Source organism: Thalassophryne amazonica, chromosome 4 (assembly GCF_902500255.1).
Source record: "Thalassophryne amazonica chromosome 4, fThaAma1.1, whole genome shotgun sequence".
Lineage (NCBI taxonomy): Eukaryota > Metazoa > Chordata > Actinopteri > Batrachoidiformes > Batrachoididae > Thalassophryne > Thalassophryne amazonica.
The window spans coordinates 25,565,623-25,593,584 of record NC_047106.1 but is presented as its reverse complement, the minus strand read 5'-3'; the positions used below and the strand labels follow the sequence as shown (position 1 = coordinate 25,593,584).

At 40.2% G+C, this 27,962-nt stretch overlaps 2 protein-coding genes across 3 annotated transcripts; one reads left to right on the top strand and one right to left on the bottom strand.

Moving 5' to 3' along the window:
* Nucleotides 1-979: 979 nt before the first annotated feature.
* LOC117509545 (phosphorylase b kinase gamma catalytic chain, skeletal muscle/heart isoform-like) lies at nt 980-19,571 on the top strand. The gene is given in 11 exon segments (XM_034169279.1): nt 980-1,276; nt 2,941-3,038; nt 4,097-4,275; nt 5,779-5,833; nt 5,937-6,002; nt 6,094-6,176; nt 6,179-6,256; nt 8,188-8,278; nt 8,429-8,582; nt 8,690-8,815; nt 18,623-19,571. Coding segments are annotated over 11 exon segments (1,203 nt in total). The 5' UTR covers nt 980-1,273; the 3' UTR covers nt 18,893-19,571.
* Nucleotides 19,572-23,638: 4,067 nt separating this feature from the next.
* LOC117509543 (piggyBac transposable element-derived protein 2-like) lies at nt 23,639-27,962 on the bottom strand. Of its 2 annotated transcripts, none has more exons than XM_034169276.1 (4): nt 27,918-27,962; nt 27,412-27,538; nt 24,331-25,555; nt 23,639-24,218 (listed from the first exon to the last, which is right to left on the bottom strand). In XM_034169276.1, the coding sequence occupies exons 3-4, from the start codon at nt 24,706-24,708 to the stop codon at nt 23,991-23,993; spliced, it is 606 nt and encodes a 201-aa protein (XP_034025167.1). In that variant the 5' UTR covers nt 24,709-25,555; nt 27,412-27,538; nt 27,918-27,962; the 3' UTR covers nt 23,639-23,990. The 2 variants fall into 2 exon arrangements, with proteins under 2 accessions (XP_034025167.1, XP_034025168.1); XM_034169277.1 differs by lacking the exon at nt 27,918-27,962 and having other exon boundaries at nt 24,331-25,238; nt 25,281-25,555; nt 27,412-27,845.

Sequence of the window (27,962 nt, the reverse complement as noted above, 5' to 3'; positions counted from 1 at the left end):
TGTACATATGGTTCAACTGTATGTATCAGATTATTGTTAATATTGTTGTCTTAATATTAATTTTTTTGTTTCAATCAATTTTATTTATATAGCGCCAAATCACAACAAACAGTTGCCCCAAGGCGCTTTATATTGTAAGGCAAGGCCATACAATAATTACGTAAAAACCCCAATGGTCAAAACGACCCCCTGTGAGCAAGCACTTGGCGACAGTGGGAAGGAAATAGTGTTTGAAAATAGTACCAGGTTGTAGCCCATGTCATGGTGGTTCAGAATATGTAACTTTGGGGTTCAACTGTATGTATCAGATTATTATTAATATTGTCTTAATATTATTTTTTTTGTTTGAAAATAGTACCAGGTTGTAGCCCATGTCATGGTGGTTCAGAATATGTAACTTTGGGGTTCAACTGTATGTATCAGATTATTATTAATATTGTCTTAATATTATTTTTTTTTTGTTTGAAAATAGTACCAGGTTGTAGCCCATGTCATGGTGGTTCAGAATATGTAACTTTGGGGTTCAACTGTATGTATCAGATTATTATTAATATTGTCTTAATATTATTTTTTTTTTGTTTGAAATAGTACCAGGTTGTAGCCCATGTCATGGTGGTTCAGAATATGTAACTTTGGGGAGTTCACCTTTTGTAGTTTTAGAGCCTATTCCAGACAGACAGAAAGACAAAAGTAGCCATTTATGTATATAGATATAGTTTTTATGGCTACATATTATAGTTTGGGAGTTTATCGCACATGGTACAACACTGTATGGTCTTACATAAATGGCTATTTTGGGGGTAATTTTCAGTTCAACTTTAAAAAAAAAATGGCACCAGTTTGTTCCCCATGTCATGAGGATTCAGAATATATATAGTCTTTAGGGCTACATATTATAGTTTTGGAGTTTATCCCAGACAGACAGACAGATGTAGCCCTTTATGTATACAGATGAAGCAGAAAACGTGTGGTGTTTGTCAGCGTCTTGATACAAACCCATGTTGGTGAAGTCATGTTGAGCAGAGTTGGTAAAAACCTGGAAGGAGTGCGAGCTCAGAAGGTGTCAGTGGATCTGTTTGTGTTCTGGCCTGGGTTCAGACTGTGCTGCATCTTTGGAAGCCTCAATTTATTTTTGGCATCTTGACATTAGAGCTGTGCAAAAGCAGTGGCCTCACAAAACTGCCACAACACAGGTTTGAACATCTGAGAGCTTTAAGAAGACACTGAAGTAAATATGGAAAACTTTCCTGAAAGGGACTGACGAGCACCGCACATGGTGAGTATTTGAGCATGTTAGTGGGTTTTATTTGTGTGACATTACTCACTGGAACAAGCATAAGGTCAAATGGTGAGGGGGGACAAACTGGAGATCTGATTTGCAGAGTGGCAGATACGTTTTATTGGTGTACACTCTATGACATGACAGGAATGAAATTTAAACATGAGGGAGGATGAGTTTTAGTTTTGAGCCACAATTTTCATGAGTGAGAAGTAATATTTTTGCAGCATTTAATAGTATTTGATTCTGATGTAATTTTACAGTGTGCCTGTGCAATTGATTTCTGTTAAAGGTCCCACAGACCAAAAGAACCCCAACCCTCAAATACATCCGGAAGTATTCACAGCACTTCACTTTTTCCACATTTTGTTATTTTACAGGCTTATTCCAAAATGGAGTCAATTCATTTTTCCCCTCAAAATTCTACTCACACCACCACATAATGACAACATGAGGAGTGTTTGTTTTTCTAAATCAGAGTCTTGGTGGATCCAAACTTATTCCATTTAAGGATGATGGAGACCACGGTGCTCATTGGGACCTTCAAAGCAGCAGAAACATTTCTGTACCCTTCTCTGCCAGCCATTGGTGAACTGGCAGAACAGCGCTGCTTGTCCAAGACAAGAAGGATAATCAGGGACACTTCACATCCCTTTAACAATCTGTTTCCCTCCTGCCCTCAGGTAGACGGTACCGTAGCCTGAGTTAAGACAGACATAAGACAGTTAAATACAAATCGATAGAACTGTGTAATATAGAATGTAGAATACACTGCAGCATGTGGCTGTAACTCCATCTTTGTAGCATCTTCATATGTGCAATATCCTGTGTCCATTATTTATTATTGCATGTTGTGTATACACAGCTGCAGATAGGTTAAAAAAAACTATCACTATCACACACCTTGGACTGGTATTCTGTGCTTTATTCTGTGTTTTTAGCTATTTGTGCAGTACAGTGATATTTCATTCTGTGACAGCAAAAACATCAAAATGAAAAAGAACTGGAAAAAAGAAATGTATCCAAACAGACACAGAAGAATTTTCTCTACAACTGTACAAAGTGTTTAAAAAAAATCTACTTACAACTTCATTATTTGTATGTACTGAAAAGTTAAAACAATTGTTTTTTTATAGATGCAAAACTTTGTTTTTCTGCATATATGCATTGTGACATTGTTTAATATATTTGTTAAATACGTAATGATGCATTTATTTGTGCTACAAGAATACAAACCCTTTATTATCGGCACTTGGCCACAACCAAGAATCTGACAGTAATGAAAAGTTGTACAACAAATCTATTAAATGCAAAAAATAACTGAAAATAACATACTATTACAGAAAGTTTGAAGTTGGATATACAATAATGTGCAAAAGTCTCTAGCACACCTGTTTCTATATGAATGCTGTTCTTTAATGGTTTTCTTTCTTTCATTGAAATTGTGAGCAAAAGACCAAATTTGAAATTTCCCAGTGGTAATGAAAATGAAACATACTGTCAGACAGCTGTAAACCTGGTTCCACTGTAGGCTTGCACCTAGATGTGTGATCAATATTATGTTGTCGTTGAACCAAAAGAATTCAGTTTCGTTCTTATGTATTTACATCGTATCTCTGAGGTGTACAAAAAAATGTTTCTGTTGTGTGACTTTTATGAAGCAGCACCACATCAGTATGACCAAAGAGGAGGAGATCCCTGACTGGGAGGGAGGCCAGGAGTTCTACGAGAAGTATGAACCCAAAGAGATTCTGGGAAGGTAGGAATATTCGGCACCCATCATAACGTTCAGAGATACATGACACAAGTGTGTGGTGAAAACACATTTAGCAAAAAGAGACATTTCCCAGAACAAAATCTGTTATCTGATTGACAGTTCATTTGGACAAACTGTGTGGATAGTTTGCAGAATTTCAGAACATGTAGAGCTTGGTCATAGTCATTCCCATCATTCTGCTGAAGGATGCTGATGTTTTGTTAAGGCCCATGATATATTCTGTCATCCTTTAAGTCTTGAAGGCCATAGGCATTCGTTGCTTCATGATGGGTAACATTTTTTTTATCATGAATGCAGCAATACTACAAGACTATACCACAGCAGAATCTTGATGGTGTCTTGCTGAATCATGGAACTTGGTTCAATCTTCATTTTCTGCATTCTAATAATTTGGGATTTTTGTGCATTATTGTAGTGTGCGTATTATTAGCATTTTTTATTATTATTGTTGTTTATTTTATTTATTTATTTTACTCCTGGGAAAAGCCAATATAAAGTTATTAGTATTAACAAGTAAATTGCCCATAAGGGCAAAGGACGCAACTGTACATTGATTTTTGGCTGACAGCCCATTTTATTTTCGCCTAAAATTAACTTCTCGAATGAATAAATATTCGGGATCTTACCGCACATTTAAGCAGCTTTTGTCGCCATCTAGTGGGTAATGTTAGCATTTCAGGGCTTCTGGTACATGTTCTACTTGAAACTCAAGATTCAGTAAAAAAGATATTTATAAATGTCTGAAATGCATGGTTTGTTGGTAGGCAGATCTTTGACCTCCAAGTATTAATGTATGGAAATTTTGATTTTGAGAGTTTTACAGTTTAGAACAGGGAAGGTTATGCCATACCAGCAGATGGAAGGATGGACAGAAGGACAGCAATTTCTCTTGACAAGTACAACTTACAGTTGTGAATAACAAATGTGTGCTTTTTCAGTGTATAAGTCGTAGGGCCTCCCAAACTCATAAAAAAAAACCCTTGCTATACTCCAATAAATACAGTTAATGTAAAAGGCCACTCTGTTCTTCTGTTAATCAGGGGGGTGAGTAGCGTGGTACGCCGCTGTGTCAACAAGCAAACTTTTCAGGAGTACGCTGTGAAGATCATCGACATCACCCCCTCAGACAAGATGTCTCAGGAAGAGATAAAGGACCTCAGAGAGGCAACAGTGAAGGAGATTGAGATCCTCAAAAAAGTCTGCGGAGTGGACAACATCAGTAAGCACATATGCCGGCACAAATCCAAGGAGCACAAAAGCCTTAAAATGGGTGAAGGCCAAATCCACTCACTGGTCACTTTGTGAACTTGACCTCCATACCACTAGGTTGGAACGTCTTTTGCTTAAAGAACACCCTTAATTCTCCATGGCTTAAATTCAACAAAGTGATTGAAATATTCCTCAGAGACTTTGGGTCAAACAGACTGAGCATCACCCAGTTGACACACCAGTACACCACCAAAACCTAGTTGATGATAAAAGCCAGATAGTCAATTGCATTTTGCAAGCTTGCTGTCCAATTTCGGTGAGTCTGTGCTCATTGTAGCTCCAGTTTTGTTGTTAACTGACAGGGGCTGGCACCTGGTGTCATTATCTGTAGACCCTATAGACGGTTATGATAGTTATGGACATTATTCATGTTTTATCGCATGCCTGTTTTGCTACCTAAGAAGCTCTGCACTCTTGTTTCTATACCTCAAAATGGCAACGCTAGTCTGCACTAACGCCCTACAGTCTATGGTTAACGCCATATAGGTTACCTTGTGGGGCATGTCATCAGTGATGAGGTAAATTAAGCTGTGTGACTATCTAAAGGTTTGGAGGCACTATTTTTGGCAATAATTAACAACAGTCTTCATTTAGTCCATCAGCCAGAAACCAGTTTTGACTGATTCAGTACAACACCTGCAATCCAGCCTCAGTACACCATGGCCTACACATAAATGTATGGTGACCATGCCAGAGTGGCAATTATAGCCAGATAGGGCTCAATGAAGGTTTACACTGTGGTTAACTTATAATTTTGCTCCAATCATAATGAAAACTATGCCACATAATTTGACTGATCATAAGCATTCCAAACGGGTATAGTTTGGACTATCTGTGACTGAATACTATGGAGTTAAGGGGTAAAAACAGCAAAAATGTGACAAAAGTTCATTTCAGTTTGTAGGGGTCAGAATTTAAAGATGCTCCAGTTTTGGTGACAAGTGATGGAAAATTATTTGTTGAGCTAATAGGATTGATAAATGGAATAGTTTTGACTGTATTGAATGCTTGGTTTCTAAAGTAATGGTCAAACAAATCAAATTCTATGACGTTACCTCATAATGTGAAAACTAAGCATTCCTTTACGCAACTACTTAGCTTGCTAGCTGCAGGCTAATTAGCTTGTCAGTTGTTGCTCTCTAAAAGGTTTTAAGAGTATTAATGTCAGTATTAGATGTAATTGTATTGTGGTTTATCCTAAATATTAATAAAATACTTTTATATTTATAAGTCTGGCATTGTTTCAGATGATTGCGTTATAATTATTAGCCAGTAATTCCATTGACCTAATTTGGAGGAAAATTAATTGTGCTGACTATCTGAAAAAAAAACAAACAAAAAAAAAAAACTTTGGAGGCACTGTTTTTTGGTCATCATTATAAATAATTTAATTTTTTTTTTTTTTTACTGTCTATGTCCTCTTCCTTTTTGTAAACACATCTCCCCTTTCTAGTACAGCTCAAAGACTGCTACTGGTCAAATGCCTTCTTCTTTCTGGTCTTCGACCTGTAAGTGTTTAAAGTTATAATTGTACCAACAGTTTCACATAGAAAAGGCTGTGATGAATGCCATATTCCAAAGAACTGAGAGTTGTTCACTATTTTCCTCCAGGATGAGGAGAGGAGAACTTTTTGACTACCTCACAGAGAAAGTTACTCTGAGTGAGAAAGAAACCAGGTCAGTGAACATCTTAGCTCACTCTTAATATCATTTATATCAGTATACTTATTGTTGATGAGGAGTAATGTGGGATTTTTTTTGGCTGTAGGATGATCATGCGTGCTTTGCTGAAGGTGGTCCAGTTTCTTCACAGCCAGAACATTGTCCACAGAGACCTGAAGCCCGAAAACATCCTTTAGATGACGAGATGAACATCAAGCTGACTGACTTTGGTTTTGCTGTGCAGGTTCAAGCAGAAAAGAAGCTCAAAGGTCAGCAAAATGAACACCAAAAGTGAAAGCAAGTTGATGTCACTATAATATGGCTGTAAAAACAAAAGCTTAACTCGGAACATTCCTGCCCAATTAACCTACTTTTAGTTGAATAAACATGTCCTACACTCTTAAGGTATAAGGTTACTGCGTTTGAAGGTCTACAGTGCAGTTATACCAGCTGTTGGTGGATTTGGCAGCGAATCAGGTGTTGGAGAAAGTGTAGTGACACAGACCCACAACAGGGGGCCCAAATGAACGGTCAATAGATGAGCCAAAAGGTAACAATTTAATGTTGTGAATGTGCACAACGACTATACAGACAATCTCAGAATATGATAGCAGTCAATACACAAAGGTGATGTGTGGGCAGGCTCGAGGATAGAAGACGTCTGTCCTGAGAAGAGCCGGAACCACACGATTTCTACCGCCACCAAACCTGGTGAATACTGGAGCCGCCAAGTCCCGAATTCCCAGGTGATCACCGTCCCCGGCTGTCGGATCTGGTACTGCTGGTGAGGAGCACAAACAGTGAGATGTGGGTGTGTGCACACCCAGTAACAAAAACAGTCAGAAGGTGGAAAGTCACCTCCACCTCTAATCACACACTCGTGCAGCTCCTGTTAAACCACTTATCTGGTTTGGGTGTGAAGCGAAGCCGTCCAGCAGATAAGGCACACCACAGGAAAACGGCTGCAAAAGAGTTCAGACTATTATTTAGTTTTAAGTCAGCAGAGAAATTACCTTCACAGGTAGATGATATCTCGGCAATGAGGTGGAGATGACGTCCGGGTTTTATGGAGTAGTATGATGAAGCGTAGATGGGTGACAGCTGTCATGAGATAATGAGTGACAGCTGTCACCCCCGGCTGTGTCCGTGGCGGCAGCGCCCTCTCGTGCCTGAAGCCCGCACTTCAGGCAGGGCGCCCTCTGGTGGTGGGCCAGCAGTACCTCCTCTTCTGGCGGCCCACATAACATTAGGGTCGGTTTACATGACATTCTGCCATTTGTTGTTTTGATGAAGGTTAAGATGGAACAGGACAATCAAATCTGCTTACTGAACTCTCAGTTCCTCAAGAGTTCTTTGACCTTTCAAAGTGATACTCAATTCCAAGTAAAATGTTGGCTCAAGTAGAAACCGCCAAATCACATAAAGGAATGTCTCCTGTTCCATAACATTTTAATATGGATATATGTCATTATTTCCACTATGGATATTGAAATGAGTAACACAATATTGTCACTAATGCAGCCTGCATGAATGCTATCACATTAAAGCTACAGTGTGTAGGATTTAGTGTCATCTAGTGGTGAAGTTGAAGATTGTATTATTGCTGTCAGTTTTCACGATTTTGCTTGCCTTCATGTATTTGCTGCCATGGCAATGGGGATTCATGCTCCGTTGCCTTTTCTTGGGATATCTTTATAGTAAGAGACAGCTGTATGTATGTGTGTGTGTGTGTGTGTGTGTGTGTGTGTGTGTGTGTGTGTGTGTGTGTGTGTGTGTGTGTGCCCCTCTCCTGTTCAAACTCCACCTTAGGATTGAGCCAAACTTGGCACAAATATACTTTGACATACAGGGAGTGACATAGGCTATTGAGCACTTTACTTGCAGCACTTAAGGGGAGACACTTTTGTGCTGCAGAATTAAGCCAAACTTGGCACACACATACTGTGAAATACAGGGAGTGACACAGGCTGTTGACTACCACTGTGTCCACTTCTTTTGTCATCATTCTTCCACCTGCTTTGTAAAATATAAAATACACAGTAAGCATGACCCTTTTGGGCTACTGTATCAACATGGCGGCCCCCATGCGTGGGGTCTGCTCCCTTATTTATTAAATAGTAACAGTGTCTTTCTGTTTTGACTGTAGGCTGTATTTGTAATCTATATACAAGTGAATGTTTTTGGTCTGTCTTTAATCCAGAGGTGTGTGGGACTCCTGGCTATCTGGCTCCTGAGATCATCGAGTGCTCCATGGATGTGGGACACAGAGGATACGATCATGCTGTGGACATGTGAGTATCGCATAACAAACCAACCAACAGTAAAAAGTCATCTCAGCTGTAGAAAACTATTATAAAAACTTCAACTAGCTCAATTAAACATCCAGGCTGTTGCCTGAGGAACTTGCACACCGACTTTGTACATTTGTTGTCTACTTACAGATGGAGTTCAGGAGTTATCATGTACACCCTCCTGGCAGGCTCGCCGCCCTTCTGGCACCGGAAACAGGTTCTGATGCTGCGTATGATTTTGGCAGGAAGGTATGACTTCTCCTCTCCAGAATGGAACGACCGCTCAGACACTGTTAAAGATTTGGTAAGACCTGTTTGTTCTTTGTTGCCCCAATTTGGTAAAAAGTTGAACCTAACTGGATTGGAACTACATGCAGTAGTCAACACATGACCTCCACTTGATTTCCTCAGATCTCTCGGATGCTGGTCGTAGACCCCAGTAAGCGCTACACAGCCACCGAGGCTCTGAACCACCCATTTTTCTCACAGTATGTCGTGGATGAAGTACGACAATTCAGTCCATACAGACGCTTCAAGGTCGGTACACTCAAAAGATTTTTAGTTTTTATTGTAATTCTGAGCATCTTGCAGTTTGCCTTTTTTTAAAACAGGACTTATTTTCCCACAATTCCTTTTTTCATAACTGTTCTTCACTCATGCATAATGCAGTTGCAAACAGGAAAGGAACCCAAAATGTTGCCTTTGAGGACCACCTACATCCAAGAAACAACTCGCCTTGTAAATTCGAATCTTAATTTTATATAAACTACCCAATTCAATTAGTCCTATACTAAATGTCAGTGTGTGCAAATACAACCCCAATTCCAATGATGTTGGGACGTTGTGTAAAATGTAAATAAAAACAGACTACAATGATTTGCAAATCCTCTTCAACCTATATTCAACTGAATACACCACAAAGACATTTAATGTTCAAACTGATAAACTTTACTGTTTTTGTGCAAATATTTGCTCATTTTGAAATGGATGCCTGCAACACATTTCAAAAAAGCTGGGACAGTGGTATGCTTATCACTGTGTTACATCACCTTTCCTTCTAACAACAGTCAATAAGCTTTTGGGAACTGAGGACACTAATTGTTGAAGCTTTGTAGGTGGAATTCTTTCCCATTCTTGCTTGATGCATGACTTCAGTTGTTCAACAGTCCAGGTTCTCTTGTCGTATTTTGTGCTTCATAATGCGCCACACATTTTCAATGGCGACTGATCTGGACTGCAGGCAGGCCAGTCTAGTACCCGCAATCTTTCCCTTTTACTACGAAGCCACGCATGTTGCAAAAACACGTGCAGAATTGTGGCTTGAATGGCTTGGCATTGTCTTGCTAAAGTAAGTAGGACTCGGTCCCTGGAAAAAGACGGTGCTTGGATGGCAGGCATGTGTTGCTCCAAAACCTGGATGTACCTTTCAGCATTGATGGTGCCATCACAGATGTGTAAGTTTGCCCATGCCATGGGCACTAACACACCCCCCCATACCATCACAGATACTGGCTTTTGAACTTTTGTGCTGGTAACAATCTGGATGGTCTTTTTCCTCTTTTGTCTGGAGGACACGACATCCATGATTTCCAAAAACAATTTGAAATGTTGGCCAGATTTCTAGAAATCTGGCCAATTTTCTTAAATCCCTCCAAACCATGGACTATCCAGGGTTGGGACCAGGAAGCAGAGTTGTAGTCTTACACACCTCTCTGCAGCTTCTCTCCCCCTGCCCATCCCCTCCATTACCCCATCCCCGTAGAGACGGTGCCTGCTCCCAGACCACCAATAACCAGTAAAATCTATTTAAGCATAAAAATTCAAAAGAAAACATAATATAGCACCTTGAACTGCACCACAGACTAAAACAGTTAAATGTGGTCTATTAAACATTAGGTCTCTCTCTTCTAAGTCCCTGTTAGTAAATGATATAATAATTGATCAACATATTGATTTATTCTGCCTTACAGAAACCTGGTTACAGCAGGATGAATATGTTAGTTTAAATGAGTCAGCACCCCCGAGTCACACTAACTGACAGAACGCTCGTAGCACGGGCCGAGGCGGAGGATTAGCAGCAATCTTCCATTCCAGTTTATTAATTAATCCAAAACCCAGACAGAGCTTTAATTCATTTGAAAGCTTGACTCTTAGTCTTGTTCATCCAAATTGGAAGTCCCAAAAACCAGTTTTATTTGTTATTATCTATCGTCCACCTGGTCGTTACTGTGAGTTTCTCTGTGAATTTTCTGACCTTTTGCCTGACTTAGTGCTTAGCTCAGATAAGATAATTATAGTGGGCGATTTTAACATCCACACAGATGCTGAGAATGACAGCCTCAACACTGCATTTAATCTATTATTAGACTCAACTGGCTTTGCTCAAAATGTAAATGAGTCCACCCACCACTTTAATCATATCTTTAGGTCTTGTTCTGACTTATGGTATGGAAATTGAAGACTTAAACAGTATTCCCTGAAAACTCCCTTCTGTCTGATCATTTCTTAATAACATTTACATTTACTCTAATGGACTACCCAGCAGTGGGGAATAAGTTTCATTACACTAGAGGTCTTTCAGAAAGCGCTGTAACTAGGTTTAAGGATATGAATTCCTTCTTTATGTTCTCTAATGCCATATACCAACACAGTGCAGAGTAGCTACCTAAATCTGTGAGTGAGATAGAGTATCTTGTCAATAGTTTTACATCCTCATTGAAGACAACCTTTGGATGCTGTAGCTCCTCTGAAAAAGAGAGCCTTAAATCAGAAGTGCCTGACTCTGTGGTATAACTCACAAACTCGCAGCTTAAGCAGATAACCCATAAGTTGGAGAGGAAATGGCATCTAACTAATTTAGAAGATCTTCACTTAGCCTGGAAAAAGAGTCTGTTGCTCTATAAAAAAGCCCACCGTAAAGCTAGGACATCTTACTACTCATCACTAATTGAAGAAAATAAGAACAACCCCAGGTTTCTTTTCAGCACTGTAGCCAGGCTGACAGAGTCAGAGCTCTGTTGAGCCGAGTATTCCTTTAACTTTAACTAGTAATGACTTCATGACTTTCTTTGCTAATAAAATTTTAACTATTAGAGAAAAAAATTACTCATAACCATCCCAAAGACATATCGTTATCTTTGGCTGCTTTCAGTGATTTGGTATTTGGTTAGACTCTTTCTCTCCGACTGTTCTGAGTTATTTTCATTAGTTACTTCCTCCAAACCATCAACATGTCTATTAGACCCCATTCCTACCAGGCTGCTCAAGGAAGCCCTACCATTAATTAATGCTTCGATCTTAAATATGATCAATCTATCTTTATTAGTTGGCTATGTACCACAGGCTTTTAAGGTGGCAGTAATTAAACCATTACTTAAAAAGCCATCACTTGACCCAGCTATCTTAGCTAATTATAGGCCAATCTCCAACCTTCCTTTTCTCTCAAAAATTCTTGAAAGGGTAGTTGTAAAACAGCTAACTGATCATCTGCAGAGGAATGGTCTATTTGAAGAGTTTCAGTCAGGTTTTAGAATTCATCATAGTACAGAAACAGCATTAGTGAAGGTTACAAATGATCTTCTTATGGCCTCAGACAGTGGACTCATCTCTGTGCTTGTTCTGTTAGACCTCAGTGCTGCTTTTGATACTGTTGACCATAAAATTTTATTACAGAGACTAGAGCATGCCATAGGTATTAAAGGCACTGCGCTGCGGTGGTTTGAATCATATTTGTCTGATTATAATTTGTTCATGTAAATGGGGAATCTTCTTCACAGACTAAGGTTAATTATGGAGTTCCACAAGGTTCTGTGCTAGGACCAATTTTATTCACTTTATACATGTTTCCCTTAGGCAGTATTATTAGACAGCATTGCTTAAATTTTCATTGTTATGCAGATGATACCCAGCTTTATCTATCCATGAAGCCAGAGGACACACACCAATTAGCTAAACTGCAGGATTGTCTTAGAGACATAAAGACATGGATGACCTCTAATTTCCTGCTTTTAAACTCAGATAAAACTGAAGTTATTGTACTTGGCCCCACAAATCTTAGAAACTTGGTGTCTAACCAGATCCTTACTCTGGATGGCATTACCCTGACCTCTAGTAATACTGTGAGAAATCATGGAGTAATTTTTGATCAGGATATGTCATTCAATGCGCATATTAAACAAATATGTAGGACTGCTTTTTTGCATTTGTGCAATATCTCTAAAATTAGAAAGGTCTTGTCTCAGAGTGATGCTGAAAAACTAATTCATGCATTTATTTCCTCTAGGCTGGACTACTGTAATTCATTATTATCAGGTTGTCCTAAAAGTTCCCTGAAAAGCCTTCAGTTAATTGAAAACGCTGCAGCTAGAGTACTGACAGGGACTAGAAGGAGAGAGCATATCTCACCCATATTGGCCTCTCTTCATTGGCTTCCTGTTAATTCTAGAATAGAATTTAAAATTCTTCTTCTTACTTATAAGGTTTTGAATAATCAGGTCCCATCTTATCTTAGGGACCTCATAGTACCATACCACCCCAATAGAGCGCTTCGCTCTCAGACTGCAGGCTTAACTTGTAGTTCCTAGGGTTTGTAAGAGTAGAATGGGAGGCAGAGCCTTCAGCTTTCAGGCTCCTCTCCTGTGGAACCAGCTCCCAATTCAGATCAGGGAGACAGACACCCTCTCTACTTTTAAGATTAGGCTTAAAACTTTCCTTTTTGCTAAAGCTTATAGTTAGGGCTGGATCAGGTGACCCTGAACCATCCCTTAGTTGTGCTGCTATAGACTTAGACTGCTGGGGGGTTCCCATGATGCACGGAGTGTTTCTTTCACTTTTTGCTCTGTATGCACCACTCTGCATTTAATCATTAGTGATTGATCTCTGCTCCCCTCCATAGCATGTCTTTTTCCTGGTTCTCTCCCTCAGCCCCAACCAGTCCCAGCAGAAGACTGCCCTGGTTCTGCTGGAGGTTTCTTCCTGTTAAAATGGAGTTTTTCCTTCCCACTGTCACCAAGTGCTTGCTCACAGGGGGTTGTTTTGACCGTTGGGGTTTTTCCGTAATTATTGTATGGCCTTGCCTTACAATATAAAGCGCCTTGGGGCAACTGTTTGAGAACTGTTTGTGATTTGGCGCTATATAAATAAAATTGATTCGATTTGATTTGAAATGTGGACTCATCAGACCACAGCACACTTTTCCACTTTGCATCTGTCCATTTCAAATGAGCTCAGGCCCAGAGAAGGCGGCGGCATTTCTGGATGTTGTTGATGTATAGCTTTCACTTTAACTTGCACTTGTAGATGTAGCGACGAACTGTGTTAACTGACATTGGTTTTCTGAAGTGTTCCTGAGCCCACGCAGTAAGATCCTTTACACAATAATGTTGGTTTTAATGCAGCGCCACCTGAGGGATCAAAGGTCACAGGCATTCAATGTTGGTTTTCGGCCTTGCCACTTACGTATAGAAAGTTCTCCAGATTCTCTGAATCTTCTGATTATATTATGGACTGTAGATGATGGAATCCCTAAATTCCTTGAAATTGAACATTGAGAAACATTGTTCTTAAACTGTTGGACTATTTTTTCATGCAGTTTTTCACAAAATGGTGATCCTCACCCCATCTTTGCTTGTGAATGGCTGAGCCTTTTGGGGATGCTCCTTTTATACCCAATCATGACACTCACCTGTTTCCAACTAACCTGTTCACCTGTGGAATGTTCCAAACAGGTGTTCTTTGAGCATTCATCAACATTCCCAGTCTTTTGTTGCCACTCACTGTCCCAGTTTTTTGAAATGTGTTGCAGGCATCCATTTCAAAATGAGCAAATATTTGCACAAAAACAAAAAAAGTCTATCAATTTGAACTTTAAATATCTTCTCTTTGTGGTGTATTCAACTGAATATAGGTTGAAGAGGATTTGCAAATCACTGTATTCTGTTTTTAGTTGCATTTTACACAATGTCCCAACTTCATTGGAATTGGGGTTGCATTTGCAGTTCAATGACTATTCACTTGTGATGCAACAGAGAACTCCACTTTTCAAATCAGTTTTGTCAGACATGACATTTTTCCACACAGTTCCGAAGTGCAACACCACCGGGCGACACGGTGGATTAGTGGTTAGCACTTGCCTCACAGCAATAAGATCATGGGGTCGATTCCCAGCTGTGGCCTTTCTTTGTGGAGTTTGCATGTTCTCCCTATGTTTGTGTGAGTTCCCTCTGGGTGCTCTGACTTCCTCCTACTTTGAAAGACATGCAGGTTAGGTGAATTGGAAACTTTAAAAAAATGTCCAGGTTCTCTCATGTAAAAGAGAGCTTGATCTCAATGGGACTAACCGAGTTAAATGAAGAATACATTATCACATGGAAATGGGAAAACTGCATAAAGAGAAAAAAAATGCTCACAATACATATCACAAACATAAATGCTAAAAGCTTATTTTACAATGTGATTAATATGATTTAATTGATGGAGCTATAGACTAGTTTGCAAAACATTCAGGCATCTAAAAACCCTTTGAGTTAACAATCACATGGTCATACAAAGAACACGTCGATTGATTCACTGTTGAAACACAATATCGTGCGTTATATTTGTTGAGTCAGGCTGTAAACCTAAGTAATCAAGTCTCACTTTATTTTTATTTAAATACAAGTAAATTGCCCATAAGGGCAAGGGACACAATTGAAGACTGATTTTTGCTGTCAGCAATTTCTCTTAACAAGAACAACTTTCACTTGTGATTAACAATTAAACGCGCCGCTGGAAAATTTCAAATGTTTTTCCCCACGTACTAAAAATGACTGCGAGGGCAAATTTAAAAATATTTCACTAAAGTTATTACCATAAAATATAACGTGCAAACCCAACTTTATAAAATTGATAGTACACTCAACAAAAATATAAACGCAACACTTTTGGTTTTGCTCCCATTTTGTATGAGATGAACTCAAAGATCTCAAACTTTTTCCACATACACAATATCACCATTTCCCTCAAATATTGTTCACAAACCAGTCTAAATCTGTGATAGTGAGCACTTCTCCTTTGCTGAGATAATCCAACCCACCTCACAGGTGTGCCATATCAAGATGCTGATTAGACACCATGATTAGTGCACAGGTGTGCCTTAGACTGCCCACAATAAAAGGCCACTCTGAAAGGTGCGGTTTTGTTTTATTGGGGGGGATACCAGTCAGTATCTGGTGTGACCACCATTTGCCTCATGCAGTGCAACACATCTCCTTCGCATAGAGTTGATCAGGTTGTCAGTTGTGGCCTGTGGAATGTTGGTCCACTCCTCTTCAATGGCTGTGCGAAGTTGCTGGATATTGGCAGGAACTGGGTAACACCGCTGTCGTATCCGCCGGGTCCAGAGCATCCCAAACATGCTCAATGGGTGACAGGTCCGGTGAGTATGCCGGGCCATGCATGAACTGGGACATTTTCAGTTTCCAAGAATTGTGTACAGATCCTTGCAACATGGGGGCCGTGCATTATCCTGCTGCAACATGAGGTGATGTTCTTGGATGGCACAACAATGGGCCTCAGGATCTCATCACGGTATCTCTGTGCATTCAAAATGCCATCAATAAAATGCACCTGTGTTCTTCGTCCATAACAGATGCCTGCCCATACCATAACCCCACCGCCACCATGGGCCCACTCGATCCACAACAATTGACATCAGAAAACCGGCTCACCCACACGATGCCACACACGCTGTTCTGCCATCTGCCCTGAACATTGTGAACCGGGATTCATCCATGAAGAGAACACCTCTCCAACGTGCCAAACGCCAGCAAATGTGAGCATTTGCCCACTCAGTCGGTTACGACGACGAACTGGAGTCAGGTCGAGGACCCCGATGAGGACAACGAGCAGTGCAGATGAGCTTTCCTGAGACGGTTTCTGACAGTTTGTGCAGAAATTCTTGGTTATGCAAACCGATTGTTTCAGCAGCTGTCCGAGTGACTGGTCTCAGACGATCTTGGAGGTGAACATGCTGGATGTGGAGGTCCTGGGCTGGTGTGGTTACACGTGGTCTGCGGTTGTGAGGCTGGTTGGATGTACTGCCAAATTCACTGAAACGCCTTTGGAGACGGCTTATGGTAGAGAAATGAACATTCAATACACGAGCAACATCTGTGGCATTGTGCTGTGTGATAAAACTGCACCTTTCAGAGTGGCCTTTTATTGTGGGCAGTCTAAGGCACACCTGTGCACTAATCATGGTGTCTAATCAGCATCTTGATATGGCACACCTGTGAGGTGGGATGGATTATCTCAGCAAAGGAGAAGTGCTCACTATCACAGATTTAGACTGGTTTGTGAACAATATTTGAGGGGAAATGGTGATATTGTGTATGTGGAAAAAGTTTTAGATCTTTGAGTTCATCTCATACAAAATGGAAGCAAAACCAAAAGTGTTGCATTTATATTTTTGTTGTGTATAAGAGGATTACATTCCTTATGCTGCAAAATGCATATAATAGTGAAACAGAAAATTTGACTTATTGAAGTTTATTCTGTCATGTTGGATACATTTATTAAAAGAGCATTCAATTTTAATGTTTTTTGTGGTTAAACAACCCTCCTCACCCCAAATTAATGTAATTCGATGACGTTCATGTTGTAATATTACGTATTGTAGTATTATTTGAGCAACAATTCCATGTTGACCAAATTTTAGAAAATATAATCCCTTGTTTTATTGCATGTATCGACACAGACAACAGCAGGATATCACTTATAATTGTGGTGGTGATCGCTGGATTTAGTTTTACTGTGCATCTGGAAAGTATTCACAGCGCTTCACTTTTTTCACATTTTATGTTACAGCCTTATTCAAAAATGGAGTAATTTTTTTCCCCTCAAAATTCTACTCGCAACACCCCATAATGACAACATGAAAAAATGGATGTTCTTTTTTAATAATTGCAAATTTATTCAAAATAAAGAACTAAGAAATGAGATGTGCAGAAGTATTTGAGGCTTTGCTCAATACTTTGTTGATGCACCTTTGGCAGCAATTACAACCTCAAGTATTCTTGAATATGATGCCACAAGCTTGGCGCACCTATCTTTGGGCAGTTTTGTCCATTCCTCTTTGCAGCATCAGGTTGGATGGAGAGCGTTGGTGCACAGCCATTTTCAGATCTCTCCAGAGATGTTCAATCAGATTCAGGTCTGGGCTCTGGCTGGGCCACTCAAGAACATTCACAGAGTTGTCCTGAAGCCCCTCCTTTGATATCTTGGCTGTGTACTAAGGGTCATTGTCCTGCTGGTAGATGAACCGTCATCCCAGTCTGAGGTCAAGAGCGCTCTGGAGCAGGTTTTCCTCCAGGATGTCTCTGTACATTGCTGCATTCAAATTTCCTTCAATACTGACTAGTCTCCCAGTTCCTGCTGCTGAAAACATCCTCACAGCATGATAGTGTCACCACCATGCTTCACTGTAGGGACGGTGCCTGGTTTCCTCCAAACATGACACCTGGCATTCACACCAGTGTTCAGTCTTTGTCTCATCAGACCAGAGAATTTTGTTTCTCATGATCTGAGACTCCTTCAGGTGCCTTTTGGCAAACTCCAGGTTTTCTGCTATGTTCCTTTAACTAAGGAGTGGCTTCCGTCTGGCCATTCTACCATACTGATTGGTGGATTGCTGCAGAAGGTGCTGGAGCTCTGACAGAGTGAACATCAGGTTCTTGCTTACCTCCCTGTTTAAGGTCCTTCTCTCCTGATTGCTCAGTTTAGATGGGCGTGCAGCTTTTAGAAGAGTCCTGGTGGATCTGAACTTCTTCCATTTAAGGATTATTGAGGCCACTGTGCTCATTGGGACCTTAAAAGCAGCAGAAATGTTTCTGTACCCTTCCCCAGATTTGTGCAGAGAGACAATCCTGTCTCAGAGGTCTACAGACAATTCCTTTGACTTCATGCATGGTTTGTGCTCTGACATGCAATGTCAACTGTGGGACCTTATATGTAGACAGGTGTTTGTCTTTCCAAATCATGTCCAATCAACTGAATTTACCCCAGGTGGACTCCAATTAACCTGTAGAAACATCTCAAGGATGATCAGTGGAAACAGGATACACCTGAGCTCAATTTTGAGCTTCATGGCAAAGGCTGTGAATACTTACCTGTTATTTCTTAGATTTTTATTAAATTTGCAAAAATCTAAAAAACAAACAAACAACAACAAAAAACCTTTCATTGTCATTATGATATGTGTAGAATTTTGAGGATTTTAAAAAAAATTTAATCCATTTTTTAATAAGGCTGTAACATAACAAAATGTGGAAAAAGTGAAGCAGGTGACCCTCTGAACTTCCCCCTCAGGTCATTTGCATCACTGTACTCGCTACGATGCGGATCTACTGCAGCTACCGTCGTGCCAAGCCTGTCACCAAGGAGGTGATCAAGAGTGACCCGTATGCCGTCAAGCCTATCCGCAAGCTCATCGACGCCTGCGCCTTCAAGATGTACGGCCACTGGGTCAAGAAGGGCCAAGCTCAGAACAGAGCAGCACTTTTTGAAAACACTCCAAAGTTCATCCTGCTGTCGATAGCAGCTGCTGAAGCGGAGCTGTCGCCGCTCCACACCTGGTGATACCGTGCCACGTCTTAAAACTGAGGTGGGGATGTTTGTTTCCTGTGGCGTATAGCGTTACGTCGAAGAAATTACCCTTCAAACTGATGTAATTTTGTACTTTGTAGTGAAAGACACACTGGAGCCACTCAAATCAGCTGAAGTGTGAACACAACCGGAGTGAGAAGGAGAACAGCTACATCAAAACCAGAGATTGAAGTTTTTTTTGCTTTTCCTCTCTTGAAGCTGCATGAAATAACTCCTGGTGTGCTTCCAAGTATTTTTAAATATTCATATGAAAGTATTTTTCATAAGTGTGACCTCTGACACCTGACAGAAATCTGATCCATCTCAATGAAAACAGTGCTGGCAGCCACACAGTTACACGACCAGAATTACCCATCAAGTACTAGACAAAAACTTCAAAGTGATTTGAACCCAGTAGCTTTGCATTTCCATCAATGCACTGCAATTTTCCCCACAATACATTATAATTTTTGGCACATACGTTTATGGGAAAAGACAAGTGCAATGACAGGCACAGAAGCTGCCCATTTTTTGAATGATTCACCCAAAATAACCGGTCTGAAAAGAAAACTGTGTGGTCCAATTGCTTGTGTAATCCTCATCTTGTCATTTCCAATGTGGTCTGTATACAAAATAATTACATATCTCACACCGCTTCTCCATCACACTTATTCTTCTTCGATGGTTTGCAGTCATTACGTCTCCAAGGATGTAATAAAATCATCAGTGTTTATTTGTCTGTCTGTTAGCAAGATTCCGTCAAACCTTTCAATAAAATACATCATACAGCAGACGACTACACTGATATTTGAGAGATGAAATGAAGTTAACCAAGGTCACTGATATTAGGGCATGGTGATTCAGGTTGGTGGATGTCAGAAATTTCTGATTGTTCTTGTTATCCATGTTTCACAAGCTTTGAGCAAAAATGACAATCGCATGATGTGGAAATCAACTTTTTATATTATATATATACAACCCCTGGCAAAAATTATGGAATCACCGGCCTTGGAGGATGTTCATTCAGTTGTTTAATTTTGTAGAAAAAAAGCAGATCACAGACATGACACAAAACTAAAGTCATTTCAAATAGCAACTTTCTGGCTTTAAGAAACACTATAAGAAATCAAGAAAAAAAGATTGTGGCAGTCAGTAACGTTACTTTTTAGACCAAGCAGAGGAAAAAAATATGGAATCACTCAATTCTGAGGAAAAATTATGGAATCACCCTGTAATTTTCATCCCCAAAACTAACACCTGCATCATATCAGATCTGCTCGTTAGTCTGCATCTAAAAAGGAGTGATCACACCTTGGAGAGCTGTTGCACCAAGTGGACTGACATGAATCATGGCTCCAACATGAGAGATGTCAATTGAAACAAAGGAGAGGATTATCAAATTCTTAAAAGAGAGTAAATCATCACGCAATGTTGCAAAAGATGTTGGTTGTTCACAGTCAGATGTGTATAAACTCTGGACCAAATACAAACAACATGGGAAGGTTGTTAAAGGCAAACATACTGGTAGACCAAGGAAGACAAAGCGTCAAGACAGAAAACTTAAAGCAATATGTCTCAAAAATCGAAAATGTACAAAACAAATGAGGAACGAATGGGAGGAAACTGGAGTCAACGTCTGTGACCGAACTGTAAGAAACCGCCTAAAGGAAATGGGATTTACATACAGAAAAGCTAAACGAAAGGCATCATTAACACCTAAACAGAAAAAAACAAGGTTACAATGGGCTAAGGAAAGCAATCGTGGGTGTTTGGGGATGATGAAATCATTTTTCAAGATGATAATGCATCTTGCCATAGACATTCCTTGCAAAAAGACACATAGGGTCAATGTCATGGCATAGGGTCAATGTCAATGAGCAGATCTGATTTGATGCAGGTGTTAATTTGGGGGATGAAAACTTACAGGGCGATTCCATAATTTTTTCCTCAGAATTGAGTGATTCCATATTTTTTTCCTCTGCTTGGTCTAAAAAAGTAACCGTTACTGACTGCCACAATCTTTTTTTCTTGATTTCTTATAGTGTTTCTTAAAGCCAGAAAGTTGCCATTTGAAATTACTTTAGTTTTGTGTCATGTCTGTGATCTGCTTTTTTTCTACAAAATTAAACAACTGAATGAACATCCTCTGAGGCCGGTGATTCCATAATTTTTGCCAGGGGTTGTGTATATATATATATATATATATATATATATACACGGCACGTCCAGAAAGTATTCACAGCGCTTCACTTTTTAAAAATATATTACAGCCTTATTCCAAAATGGATGAAATTCATTTTTTCCTCTCAAAATTCTACACAGTACCTCAAAATAACAATGTTTAAAAAAAAGCATTTTTTTTTTTTTTTAAGATTACAGCAAATTTATACACAAAACAAAAAACTAAAATAAATAAATAAATAAATAAAAATCTCATGTACAAGAATGTCAGATCCACCAGGACTCTTCCGAGAGCTGGCTGCTCCAGTATTCCAGTGTGGAGAGAGGAAAACCTTCTGGAAGGACAACCATGTCTGCAGCAATCCATGAATTAGCTGATGGAGCTTTAGAGGTGCTGCAAAGAGGAATAGGTAAAACTGTCCAAAGATAGGTGCACCAAACTTGTAGCACCATATTCACAAAGACTTGAGACTGTAATTGCTGCCAAAGCTGCATCAACAAAGTACTGAGCAAAATGTGTGAATACTTATGTACATATGATGTTAGGTTTTTATATTTAATAAATTTGTAAAAACAAACTCCTTTGTTAATGTTGTCATTATTAGGTGTTTGTTGAGTTGAATATTTAGAGAAAAAAATTAATGAACTCCATTTCAGAATAAGGCTATAACATAACAAAATGTGGAAAAAGTGAAGTGCTGTGATACTTTGAGATGCTCTGTAAATGTGCATCTTTTCACGCCTGTGTGCTCTACGCTTAGCTAGTTGATCTTCTGGCTATTTGATACCCGAGCAGAATGGACAACAATGTGTACTATTTTACTAACAGATGCAAAGCAAATTTCAATGGCAGAATTTCATGTGATTTACTTAAAACATGTTATTGATACAGTATCATAAAAACACATAGTCAAAGTCTTCAACATTATTTTTGTGAGCTCAATTAAGTCATTTAAAACAAGATTCATTCGAAGAGAATTTTATTACACACCATGAGTTGAGGTACTTTCCCCACGAAAATCATTTTGTTATAAAAGTGACATCAAAAGAGGGCACTTTCTGTTACACAATTGTGGGCGAAAACAAATATTTACCGCTAACTTTTACTTTCTATTCTTAACAAATGTAAGATTCCCCCAATTTCCACTTCAGACAACCAGCAGCTACCCTGCAGAATTAAAAAAAAAAAGCAGGTTAATGCAAAACCAACAATACAGTCAAAGCATCATCTTTTTTTTCAAAAATAAATTGTACTCATTCTCCTACGTTGGATTAGGCATCGTGCAGCACTCATCCAGTTGTTTGGCAGAAATGAGATGAGACTTTTGCATGGTGTCTGTTTCCACCACAGAGCAGCTGGAACAGAATTTGGCCATGCCAACAATCCCACTGTGTGTCACTGTGTAACTGTGTGCACTGACAGACCATCAGCAGGTCCACGCTTTGCAGGCTGGGGATCAGTTTCTGGCAGACTTACTTTGGATTCATGTGTTCAGCATGATGATGGACCCGTCAGTACGAAACAAGAAACTTCTTCTTTCATGGTGAGACAAAACAAAAACAGCGGGCCGACATTTAAAATGATTTTAAATAACATCTGCTTTAACATCCTACAGGTGAGAATGACAGAAAATTTGACAAAGTACTGAATCTTTCATCTTAATTATAGCTTTTCTTTATTGCTGTGTCGTAAGCCCCTTTCACACCAGGCCCACTTCGAGTTGCGTCGTGCAGCGTCATGACGCCACGTGGATGCAACCTAGTGCTGAGACGATGTAGCTCAATGCCACAACACCGCGAGGGACGCAAAGGACGAAGTCAATCGGATGCCAAAATTAAACAGGTTTAATTTTTTCTTGCATCCTGTGCTCAACGCAGAAAGGAAGTAGTTTCAACGCAAGTCAGGGCAAAGCAACGGTACTCAACGTGACTCGAAGCCACACCCTCAAAATACATTACCCAGTGCCAATTTATGATTCCTGCTGTGTTCCATTGTTCCTGATGTATAAATCACGCTGGATTGTTTTTATACCGTGTACACAATGCAGTAAAACTACATGCTCAAAAAGCACAGAAGAAAAAAAAATGCTGATTGCAGCCTGGCTGCAGGCAGCTACTCGCTCTTACCTTAAATTCTCTCACAATTGTTTTTGAATAAAGTCAAAGTCCTGCTCACAGACTGATTGCCAGAGACAGGACATGTCCACAAAATACAGCATAACTCCAGACATCTCCACATTTTCTCAAGGACGGTTTGTTCGCACGCACGGACACAGCTCGCGGTCAAAGATAAACTATGACAGAACTCAGTGCAGACCGGCAGCTCAGCACAAGATATACAAACTAGAAGAGAAATCAGAGCGCACACAGACTGCCTGCAGCTGAGTCTTTCTGCAGGTTCTCCTCTGACCCCCTGCTACACACACCTGACACAAACATTCCTACGTCGTCATGACGCAACTCAAAGTGGGCCCGGTGTGAAAGGGGCTTTAGTGCAATCTTGCCGGTTAACATTAACCCTGTAAAAAAATTTTTTCAACCATTAAGATGATGTTGTAGGATGCCTTTGAGGTTAAAAATTAGGTGGTGTTTTTTTTTGGTTATGTTTTTGCAAGTTTTTACGGAAACGTAATTGTAACATTGAGCTCTAAGGGGAGCAGAATCTCCTGTATTTGTGGTCATTGTCTGACCAATAATACAGAAGTAAGGATTTATTTGCAGGGTTTTGCTTTTGTCCCAGAACAGTATAACATGAAAAATAATCTCAGCCGTGTTTTTGTGAACAGTCATTTATTGCAAGACAAGAACTTTGCTATTTATTTACAATGATATTCCCAGAAACAGTTCTTGTCCTCTGAAAAACAGAGGCGGACATCACACTTGGCGCACTGGGTGTTTGTATAACCTTTACTCAATGTCTGCAGCGTCCTCTCTTCATCTTCATGGGGAAATGTCCAGTTTGGTCCTTGCGCACATCCTGTGGGGGGTGTGCACATGCTTTCTTTGAAGAAGGACCATATGGACTCCCATCACCTGGGGAAAGCCTCTTCCCAGCATTCAAAGGACTCCCTGCTGCATCTGGGCTTGCACTGGCTGAAGATGGTCGTCCTCTCTTTGTAGTTTTCGGTGTTGTGTCTACCTGAAAAGAGAAGAATCAATATAAATAATCAATTCATGTACATGCCAAAAATGCAGGATGACGCAAGTCAAAGATATCACAAACATTGTAAATAGCAGAAATAGATTCTTACCAAAATGAGAGAAGATGCTAGCGTAGCCTGGAACTTTCTCATGTTCATTATCTCCTTCTTTGGCATCTTAAGAGATTGGCAGTGCCGCTTGTAGAGGAGCCAGGCGTTGAGCACAGCAAGGGTAATGGTGTGCCAGAAGATATACATGTACCAGCGCCGGGATTTCAGGGCAAACTTGTATTTCGCTGTGAATGAATCCAACAAATGCACGCCTCCCATGTATTTGTTGTAGCTACCTACAATGCAAGGCCATTCAACTTCAATGTAGGTTTTGGTGGCTTTGTCCCATCGTTGAATCTTCTGCACAGCTTCTGGTCCAGTGAAGGATGACACAAGTGTGTTCACGCTTCCTTGGTAAACATCAAAGTCAAGCATCATGCCAGAGATTCCAGCTCTCACCCACACTTTGAACCCCTATGGGTGTGGCTTGCCTCACATATACTGCTTGATGCTGCTGAACTTCCTCTTGAAAGGAATCATCACCTCACCCACAGAACTGTGCTCTTCGGGTACCACCTGCAGGTATTTCTCTTGAAATGATTCAAGCCATGGTCTGAGTTTCCAGAGTTTGTCCCTCTTTTCAGTCTCTGACACTGTCAAATTGTTCACAAAATGTAATGTTGTCAACAGAGACTGGAATCTGTTGCGGAACATCACATCAGCAACAGGGGGGTGCCGCGTATCTGTCTCCCAATACATACGAGTTCCAGCCATTTGTACCAAGCCCATCCTCAGGTACATGCCCAACATTTTCTGTATTTCCTTTTTATTAGTGCTCAGAGATCTTCCATTATTTTGAACGCTGTACTCATTTGTATTGGTTACCAGAGCCTCAGTCATTTCTTCTGAGACAAACTTTTCAAAGTACTGCAGCGGTGTGGGGAGGAAAGTTGGACCATCCGTGACAGCTGGACCAGAAAAATCAGTATTAGGACTCACCCATCCATGACAGCTGGACCAGAAAAATCAGTATTAGGACTCACAAAATCCCTTTTTTTGCCAGCGATATGTGTCACAAGGCTTGATGTCTTCATTTGGTTGGGGCTTGATGTCCACATTGGCTTGGCAAACAGTGGGTTCTTGGCTTTCTTTGGTATCGTAGTTTGATTCTTCGTCACTTTCGTCAGTGTCGTCGAACTCTATGTCGATGTCACTTTCTCCATTTTGGAGGCTCTCAATCACGTCCTGCTCAGAGCAGCGGGGATCTCTCCTTACTGGTGGCATTCTGAAATGGGGAAAAAAAAGAGAAAGAAATTGAAACAAATGCATATATAAACAGCACACATGCTTATTAGATTCTAGATAAACTGTATAAAAAGAAGGGATGATGGGGAGATTGATTTCAGTACGAAGCCCCTTTCACACCGGGGCTGCTTCGAGTTGCTTCATGTGGCGTCAAGACGACGCAGGAATGTCTGTGTCAGGTGCGCGCAGCAAGGGGGAGAAAGAAGACGAGGACACAGCCTGCAGGTCCTCTGCACAGAGAGATCAGAGTGCACAGTTTGGCTGCAGCCAGACTGTGCACTCTGATTTCTCTTCTAGTTTATGTTTATTCTTGTGCTGAGCTGCAGGTCTGCACTCTGAGTTGTGTTATAGTTGATCTTTTTTCCTTTGACCATGAGCTGCGTGCGCACACACATGTGAATGAACCGTCCGTGAGTAAATGTGGAGATGTCTGGAGTTCTATTTGATGTGGACATGTCCTGTCTCTGGCAATCAGTCTGTGAGCAGGACTTATGTCCTTTATTTAACACAGTGATGAGAGAACAAGGAACTAACTAAGTGCAGCCAGACATTTTTTTTTCTTTTAATTTTTCACTTGTGAGTGTGCAAACGAATTGTCCGTGAGTGGACTGGAGATGTCCGCACTTTTTACTGGATGTGGACATGCACTGTCTCTGGCAATCAGTCTGTGAGCAGGACTTTTATGGACTTTATTTAAACACAGTTGTGAGAGAAGAACGAGTAGCTGCAGCAGCTGTCAGGCTACAATCAGCATTTTTTTTTTCTGTGCTCTTTTTGAGCGTGTAGTTTTACTGCATTGTGTACACGGTTTAAAAACAATCAAGCAATCCTGTGTGATTTAACAATGGAACACAGCAGGAATCATAAATTGGCATCAGGTAACGTTGTATTGTGAGGCTGTAGCTTCCAGCCACATTGAGTACCGTTGCGTTGCCCTGATTTGCGTTGAAACCACTTAATTTCTGCGTAGAGCACAGGACACACACAAAAAAAATTAACATGTTTAATTTTTGGCGTCCGATTGGCTTCGTTCTTTGTATCCCTCGCTCTGTTGTGGCATTGAGGTACATCGTCTCGGCACTGAGTTGCTTCCACGTGCAGCCGTCATGACTCATGACACCACACGACGCAACTCGAAGTGGGCCCGGTGTGAATGGGGCTTTACACATTGTACTAAAGTAGCCTATTCACACATTTAACTGGTCACACAACAGTGTATAGAGGAATGTTCGTAAACCCTGATTATCATACTAATAGATATACAGGTAGCCTCCAACTTACAACACCACCTTACATTCCTGAGCACCATCACCTATTACAGAACAATGGAAACATGCCCCAAGCACCCCCCACTACGGCTTTGACTATGAATTGACAGGAACATTCTTATCATGAACCAAGACAAGGGGCAGATGTGGACCAGCAGAATTACTTTGTTAGAAAGTCCTGCTTTATGTGAAAAGGGGAAAATACTGAGTGTTGAAGGTGGTTAAAAATCATAAGTAAATGAAAAAATATATGTATGGCAATATATCATTGCACACTAGTTTCTAATACAATAATATGTAATCGACTATAAGGCTAGAGTGTGTAAATCATGTTGTTTAAATTTACGTATATTGGGAATTTTAAAATTGAAGTTCCTCTCAAAACTGGGATGTTTTGATGACAACAATAACCAAACGTTGCAATATTGCAACAATTATAAAACAAGCTCTAAATAAAATGTAAGACATTTTCTACAATGACTACATATGGACATGTTCCAGACACTGTAACAAACACATGCACGCGCGCGAGCACACACACACAAAATAGTTAAAGCATTTTACTTACTTTAATCAGATGAATCCAATCTAGTGAACTGAGGGGACGACGGCGTCTCAAAAATCTGGAGGTTGTGTGACTTCTGAAGCCCAGGGCAGCCTTATATACAGATGTATGACCCAATAGCATTCTGAAGCTGGACAATAGGACCAAATGAGTATATTCATGTGGTTTACCCCCCCCCCCCCCCCCCAAAAAAAAAACGTTTTGGGGGGGATAATAAAAATTGTTGTAATTCTGCAACAGCGGATCTTAGAGGGTTAAATAACTATAATCTATTCAACAGTTGTTAAATTAATCTTGATCTTTTTCCAACCCACGTGCACTTCCGAGTTTCCGCCACGAGGTCACTCAGCAATACAACAAAAGGTAACGATGTTCAGTCTAAATGTTTGTTATCGTTGTATGCCAAACACAGTAAGCTTCGGCCAAAATGTTATTTCTGACTACAGAAAGTATCAGATTTTGAGGCTGCGGTGCTCCACGTGCAAAATAAATAAATCGCTTTTATTTACCATACGTGAAAAGGATGGGCGCTCTTCTTCTTTGTTCTGCGTTTG